Source organism: Zosterops lateralis (assembly GCF_965231275.1).
Source record: "Zosterops lateralis genome assembly, chromosome: 5".
Classification (NCBI taxonomy): Eukaryota; Metazoa; Chordata; class Aves; order Passeriformes; family Zosteropidae; genus Zosterops; species Zosterops lateralis.
In genome coordinates, this window is record NC_139766.1 from 53323657 (window position 1) to 53331731 (window position 8075).

Consider the following 8075-nt stretch of genomic DNA (forward strand, 5'->3'; position numbering starts at 1 on the left):
ATTAGATATGTGATATTTTATTCATGGATAAAGCAAATATAACAATTAGGAATAATTAGCATTTCAGCACAGAGTGTTATCTAAGACATTAAAATATACATATAACTCCTCATTTAAATTCTGTATCCTCACATTTTTCCCCTTTCTGGTTCAGGACTTTTCCACTGAGCATAGCATTTACAGAATCATTATAGAGCTCCCAAAGAAATAGAAACAGACAGAACTACTGGCTTTTGCCTTTGATATCTTATTTTCTTCCCCTCCTTGCATTTTTACTCATTTTCTTTTTCAATTTCCTCTTGAGTACAGAGCTTGTCAGATAAACCCAGCACAACTTTCAAGAAACTTTTTCCCTTTCATCTTTTCTACACTACTCCCTCATCATTCTACAACTAATACGTATAATGGAAATCTACTTTAAATCTAACCCTGCTCTTACAAATCCACCAGTTTACAGTTGACTAAAACTAGAGTAACTGTCTCTGTACCACCTCTTCCACCATAACTTTAATGCTACACCAAAATGCTGTAGTTACTGTATTATCCTTTCTCATTAAGTAAGCTTCATTTTTATGAGGGTTTTTTTTTTTGTTTTTTTGTTTGTTTGTTTGTTTGTTTTGTTTTTTTGTTTTGTTTTGTTTTTTTTTTAATTTAATGCAGCACTTAGAGCTCTCAGAATATCCCTTCCTTGAGCTTTTGTAGTGAGTCCCAGACCAAAGCAGGAAGAAGTCTCTCCAGCTGAAGTGCACTCTGCGGTACAATACAGAACACAAAATACATCCTTCACTGAATTAAGTATATTATCACTGAAACTAGGACATAAATTCTGAACCCTACAAAATTACAGCAGTGCACAACATCAAATATGGTCCCTTGCCAGGTTTCGGAACTGTCATCCAAACACCAGCACATTTCATTTCATTTCACTAACGTTCAATTTCAGCCTGTCCTCCCTGTTAGGGAGATCACTTACAACTCTCCAAGTCACATAAGCCTTTATTAATTATAGTGGTTGCAGACACAGGAGAATCTTTCCCTTTTTCCACCAGCTCTCACAACTGCTTGGCCAACAATAACCAGAAACCAAAGCCTAACACTTGTACAGAAGAACAGCAGAGGAAACTGCCCTGATGGGGAAATCCAGAAAGAGCTGTACAAACTGCCCTGCTCCTGGGAATTCCAGAAAGGTACAGCAAGAAAGGCATCTTTCCCTCACTCACTCTTCCTCTAAATGGTTCCATTTCAGTCTAGATGTTTAAATTACTATGAAAAGAATACAAAATTATATTCTGCCTCTGTAATGGGTGACAACAGCACTTCCTCTTCTCCATGTGCTGTTTCAAATGCACAGGCCAGCTAAAAGCTGTGCCCAGAAGGCTTTGCCCAGGCCTTCCTTACTTGGTGTTGAGGATGGATTAACCAGCACTCCACCAAACTTATCCAACATGCATTTAGCCCACATTCCACGTCACAAGTCACACAGCACCCTCCCAGTATTGCACCTTTCCCAATACAGTCTGTTAGCCTAGATGAGCGAGGAAGCCACGGTCAGCATTACTCTGAAAAAGGCCAACGTAGCTCATTTTGGTAACTACTGCAAGTGACAGGACAGCAACTACTGCCTCATGGACATAACATATGGTGCAAGAAGATAATGTAACACCAGAGATGGAGAGGAAGTGCATCTGTATGCAGGAAGTCCTGAAGGAAGCCAGTTGCTACAGCTTGGGGTACAAAACACCTCAAAGTAACATGAGCTGCCATGACCAACTCCCAGCCACTCTGTCAGGGTGCCAGCAACCTGCCTGTTGTGCTTCACTCTTGGGCTGTGACAGTCATACTTGTCTCTTGGCAACTCTAGGTAGCACAAACCGTATCTGGGGCTCTCATAGATGGGTGTGAGCATGAGCAGAGCCACAAACTGGATTTTCAGGACTACAGGACAGGACTATAGAATGCACAGGTGTGGAGCTGTCCAAGTTTTGACACAAAAGCCAAGCCTGAATCTGAAATCAAGGTTTTCTTCAAATTTTCACCAGCTTAGATAGTAATTGACTTTTTCTGGAATTCAACTCTAACTGAAAAAAAGGAAAAAAAAAAAGTGACAACTGAATTTACAGATGCAGAAAGGTATCTGAATTTGCCTCATTACTAATGCATCACCTGGAATCAATCTTTGGCATATACCATCACGTATTGTAATACATGTGCAAAACTTGTTTTCAAAGTTTGATCCTTTCCCTTTAATTACTCTAAATATTAGAATACTATTTCCTTTACTTACTGGTCACTTTTAAGTCCAAACATCAATGGTAATTATCTGTGCCTAGCAAGTTTTTAAACACTGAAAATACAAAGAAAATATGTTTGTAGAGTGTGTAGATGGAAAGACTGTTACCATGTTCTCATATATAACCCAGGTGATTAAGAAAATTAATTAGAAACTGACAGCCAAATAGACCTACTCTTTCACATAAACTGTTTTCAAATCCATTTTTTACTGTGCTGAAAAATTATCAAGCATTGAGTAGCAGTAACAAAGAATGAAAATACAAACCTCAACTCAAACGGCAAAAGCCTCCAATAAATTTCAGCCAAAACCAGGCTGTCATGGCAGATTATAGATAGCTATATATCAAATGGAAAAAAATGATGTAAGTTCAAGTCTATATCTAGGGAGTAACCTAATGGCTTACAGAAGTCATCTCTTGCCAATACCACTTGCTTTACAGGGCCAGGGAGTGGAAGAGAACCATACTTAATGCCTTTGTTCATTAAGTTAAATGAACCTTAGTTGGAAGGTTTATGTAGTCACAGTCTTGAAAGATTTTTCTCCAGTGTGTTTTTTCAAAGATGGCATTGTGAGAATAAAGGCTCAGTGCACCCCTAAGTAGTCATGTGAAAGCACAGAGCAGCAGCAGTGATTGCCATGTCAGACATTTGTTAGGGCACCACTTGAAAACGGATGGTTGATTTTTTTTTACTCTGCCTTTATCAAGGACAAAGAACCTGATATAACACTAAGAGTTATTTAAGAACACGAAAAGGAGCTGCCTGCTGCGGTCAGCAATCCACAGGCTCAGTTTAAAATCTTCTGAAGTCAACTAAGCAACTCACCTGGATTAAGACAGACTCTGGATCAGGCCCTGATGATGACTAAGAAACACTCCAGAAAGCAGTGACACCTAATGGCAAACATGCCTTTGGATAATGGCAAGCCCTAATCTGTGGCATGCAAAGTCATCCCTCTTTAGCTACAGAGCAACTAACATACATCACAGAGACTGAAGCACTGCCACAAACCTAAGCACCTGGGAAAGTGTGTCAGAAATAATGCACACAGAACTGGAGAGTTTATCACGCAGGCCGAGCACTGAAGTAGAAAGCACTCACTAACAGGACCTCCTGGCTGCTCAGCCCCAGCACACTGGGCTCCAGGTCCTCACTCATAGGTGTGTTTAAAATAAGCAAGTAACCTTCTCACATCCTAGAGCAGGGACAACAGGGACCTGAGTGCTCCCCTGTGGGCACTACAGGCACATAGAGATTTATTTGTTTTCAATAAACCTGGTCTGCTTGCTTGTCCTGTGCTTTACAAATGTATGTGAGAGTACTGTAATTAATAGTTAGTGGCATACACTACATACCTCCTAATGAGGCTTCACCAATAGCACAGCAAATTAAATTCCTATTACCAATTCACAACACAACCCAAGCTGCACTGTAGCACATCAGCTTACAAGAAGAAACGTGGCCAGGAATACCACCAACAAGAATCCCTTTCCTTTACAGAAAAAAAAAAAAATACATTTTCGTCACCATCAATAACAAGACAAGAAACAAGCAATAGACCCCATGTTGGAATTGCCTTGATATTATTAACCATGGTACAGAAAAGCTCAAAGGTGTGAGCCAAAACTCAGGACACAGCAATGCTGGGAACTTGTCCAACAAGGAATGCAGCAGTCCTGGCTTACAAAGTTTAAAAGCTGAGAGGAGTAAGGTAAGGACAGAATTGACTTCCTCTCTCAGGAAAAAAAAAAGGGTCTCTATAAATATATTAAAAACAGATGTATAATTATATGTAGAAGCATATATAATACATATCTTATATATATTTATGACACTTCCTTTAAATGTAAAAAAAGCCAAGGGCAATACACCGCTGTGTATGACTGAAGTTACTGATAAACATAAAAACTAACTTGAGGTAATCAGGGAGGCTGAACTAGATTAATTAGCCTTCAAAAATACTGTATTTTTTCAGCAAAACTTTTGTACCACACTATGTGCCCACTGCCCTAGGTGATTTTGCAGCACCTAATACACATCTATCTGCCTATATGTTTCTATAGGCACAGTAAGAAATTCATTAGCATGTAGAGATGTATTACTATGTACATATCAAGGGAAAGGAATGAACACAAAGCACAAAATATAAAAGCATGAGACTATCAGCAGTAGAAGATACAAAGCATACGCAAATTGACAAGGAATGCCACCTAATCCCTGCTTAATTAAAACACTGTTCTAAACTCCTGTTTAGGGAGTGAGGAGTGTGGGACGACTGATGTATGAAGGAAATATCAGGCAGCGTGGCTAATCTCAAAGACTTGGGAGCTTTCGAGCTACATAAATCAGAGCGACTTTTTGAATAGCCTCATAAAACACAGAATCATTACCATTCCACTCACGACTTTCGGATTCTTCCTACAGCATACAGATCATTAGGAAACTTCTAAGCAATCAAGTAATGTGGGACTGATGAAATTACTCAATCAATGCACGGGCTGAGAGAAGCAGCATAATACAGGATTGCACAGTTTTGACATGGTAACCCTGCCCCTTTCTTTTTTATATAAGGGTAAGGAAAATTATAGTGGAGTCGATTCATTTCACCATTTTCACAAGAGTGCTTAATGTAGTCCTTCTGAACTGCCAGTTCCTATTTATAATAGCAGGGCAGCAGAAATGTACAGACTATAAGCAGCTCTACCGATGTTCAAAATATGATACAGAAAAAACATTTTTTTTTAAATGTGCACAATTACATTTACACAGAGCTTCTCTAGAGATCAAAAGCAGATTCTGTACACAGAAGATAGGAAAATGAAAAGGCATTATCATAGATAGATAACCAGTCACTGTATCCCTCCCACTGACATCACCGAGTCATTAATGTCTACTCACTAAATTGTAACATTTTTTTTGGCATTGTCTGAGAGATGACTGATAAAATCCTTTGAGACAGAAAGCATCCTTTTACAGGAAACACATAAAATAAAACGTAGGCAAGCAAGAGAGTTTGTGCATTATACTGAAAAAAGTACGTATGGTTATGCACAGGTAACACATTATTTCTTATGACCATCTGCCCCTCTCAAACATGGGAAAATATTTTCCACTTGAATATCTTGGCACTGCAGAACTAAAAAAAGATAAGGCATTTATTCTGTCTGTTGCCTAAGGCATCAGTACTACCTCTGGTAGTATTTCTTTTCCCCTGAACTGAGCATTTTAGTTTTTTCTTTGGCTTTGTAAGTTCTTCTGTAGTTAAATTCTTCAGAGTACCCTGCTACTCCTTTTGCTCACTCACTTAAATAAATATTGTTTATTACTTATGTCTAAATATTTTTATATATATTTATTTAATACAAGTGGAGGAAGGTCAAAAGGGGGTCAGAAGACCAGGTCACAAAATACAGTGGTGTTACCTGAGGCCAGATTTTCATCTGTGAGCTGTACAAGTTGGAATACCTAGCTGCAAACTCATTTACTGTTAAAACAGTTCTGATATCAGGTAATTTATTTTCAGAGTATTCATTTTCATAGATTTAAAGCTCTGTGTAACAGTTAAACAGTTTTGCCATTTTCATGGTAGCATAAAGCAGTCTATAAAAAGAGCTAATCCCCCTGTCAACCATACTAATTGTGTCTCAAGACAAATTGTGTGAGAAGCCACTGCTTTGGTTCTGCTCGTTCGGGGTTTTTTTTTGTTTTATTTTTTGCTTTTAATGGGGACTTACTGTGTTGATGTATCTAATCACTAACAGCATTATTAAAAAAAAAAGTTAAAATGTGTTGCATTTATCATATAAAACAAGGGAACCAAACAAATTTTCATTAACAGGAGGGGGGGAACAGCTATGGTCTCCCCTGATGGCAGTGCAAAGGCACACAGCTCGCCCAGCAGCGCTGCTTTAGCCGGGAGGATGGGCGACAGTGAACTGCAAACAAACTCCTCATTTGCTACACTGTCAAAATTTCCCCCCAAATCCTAGGACGTGATCGTTTGATACAAACTCTCAAGAAAGAAACCCTAAGACGTAACTGTCTCCTAGTGTCGCTCTAACAGTCTGCAACTGGGGAGAACTGAAAAAGTCCTTCTCCCTTTAAAAGGAGGGCACAGAGCGCTGCCTCCCCCGTGCAATATCTGCTGTTTCAGTCGCACACGGCCAAAAGGACTGACCCCTATAAAGTTGCGGTACCCAAGGGGAGCGGTGCCTGCTCGGGGACAGCCACACCAAGGGCTGGCTCCGCTCCCCGATATCCGTCCTGCGGGAAAGCTCCTGACGGCCGGGCTTTGCCAACGCTCTCCCGCTTCCCCCTCCACACAAACCCGCTACGGATCCCCACGACAAGCACCGGCAGACATATTTATAAAGCCAATCCGGGGAGAGCGGGAGCTGCCCCGCAGCCGGGGCCGGCACCGCCCCAGAAATCTCCCCAAATCCCCGGCGGGACCCTGCCCCGAGATGCCCCTTCCCCGGGGCAGCGCCGGCCGCCCGCCCCCGCTCCGCCTGCGTGCGGCGCCTGCAGATGGGCGAGCGGTGCCTGCAGATGGGCGAGCGGCCGCGGGGGAAGCGCCCTCCTCTCCTCTCCTCCTCTCCCCATCGCCGCTCCTCTCTCGCCCTCCCCGCGCATCCCCGGCCGGCGCAGGGGGGCCGCCCGCTCTCGCCAGCCGCGGGAACCCAGCGATGCATCCCAGGGATGCGCCCGCCCGGAGCCAGGGCTGCCGTGCCGGGGATGGCTCGGGATGAAGCGGAGCGAGGGGGCGCGGAGTGCGGGCAGCGCCGTGCACCGGCATCCCCCGAGCCGCCCCCTGCCCCCGGGGCGGAGAGGAGGCCCTGCCCTTGCCGGGAGCCGCGGCTCCGGGAGGCGCCCCCGGGGCCGGGAAGCGGTGCCGGACGGCCGGAGCCCCCCGCCCTGCCCTGCCCTGCCCTGCCCGCCCGCGGCTGGGGAAGCGCTCACGTTGCCAAACCACCTGTTCCGCCGCGGGAGGGGAAGGCGGGATGGGGGCTGTGAAGGAAGGAAGGAAAAGTGGGGGGGGTTGCGTGGCTGTCACCGCGGTGTGAGGAACACGGGAGGCGCGGGGTGTCCCCCGGCCCAGGGCCAGCCGGGGCAGGCGGAGGGCAGCCTGGGAAGTGCCCCAGCCCTGGGCCCCCCATCATCAGCCTCATCAAAAACCTCAAGGGCTAAAGCACGAAATACCCCGCCGCCAAGAAACCTTTACACAGCGTGATAGCGGAAAAAGAGGACGTCTGAGGTCCTGGTGGAAAGCGATTATAAGAGGGGACTAAACAACAACAATAACAAAATAATAAAAAAAGGCAAGCGAGCAAGGGATTAAAGAGAGTGGGGGCTGCGGGGGGAGGAGGAGGAAAGCCTTCCAAGAGAGGGAAGGTTGCGAAGGAGAACTGGAAAAGTGTCCAGCAGCACCAGCAGGCACAGCACCCCCTTACCGATATGAATGATAGAATCTGCAATCGCCGCTTTCCAGGTTCGAGTCCAACAGACGGACACGACCAGGATGAGGGAGAAAACTTCCATCTCCTCCAGAGGTCCAGGCTTTACAAGAACAGATCTCTTCGGCAAACGGCGCTGCCGCGGCGGCAAGTGCGGCGCAGGAAGCCCAAGAGTTGGCGGTGCAGGCGGAGGAGCGTGTATGTATATCCCGATGGCTGGGCAGGGGGCGAGCCGGGGGCTCCGGGCGCTTCTCTCCTCGGCGAAACCCCGCGTCACTTCGCGGGGCTCCTGGGCAGCACCACAATCGCTGGGAGCGCCGGCAGCAAATC

The 8075-nt window shown here is 44.7% G+C and overlaps 1 protein-coding gene across 1 annotated transcript in view; it reads right to left on the minus strand.

The window, feature by feature from the left end:
- The window catches only part of GRID2 (glutamate ionotropic receptor delta type subunit 2), a 681673-nt gene extending 673832 nt beyond the window's left edge, over window positions 1-7841 (minus strand). Inside the window, exon 1 of the mRNA XM_083862309.1 lies at window positions 7743-7841. Within this exon, the coding sequence (XP_083718435.1) occupies window positions 7743-7830 (88 nt within the window). The 5' untranslated portion in view covers window positions 7831-7841. The remainder of the gene's footprint in view (window positions 1-7742) is intronic.
- Window positions 7842-8075: the final 234 nt, after the last annotated feature.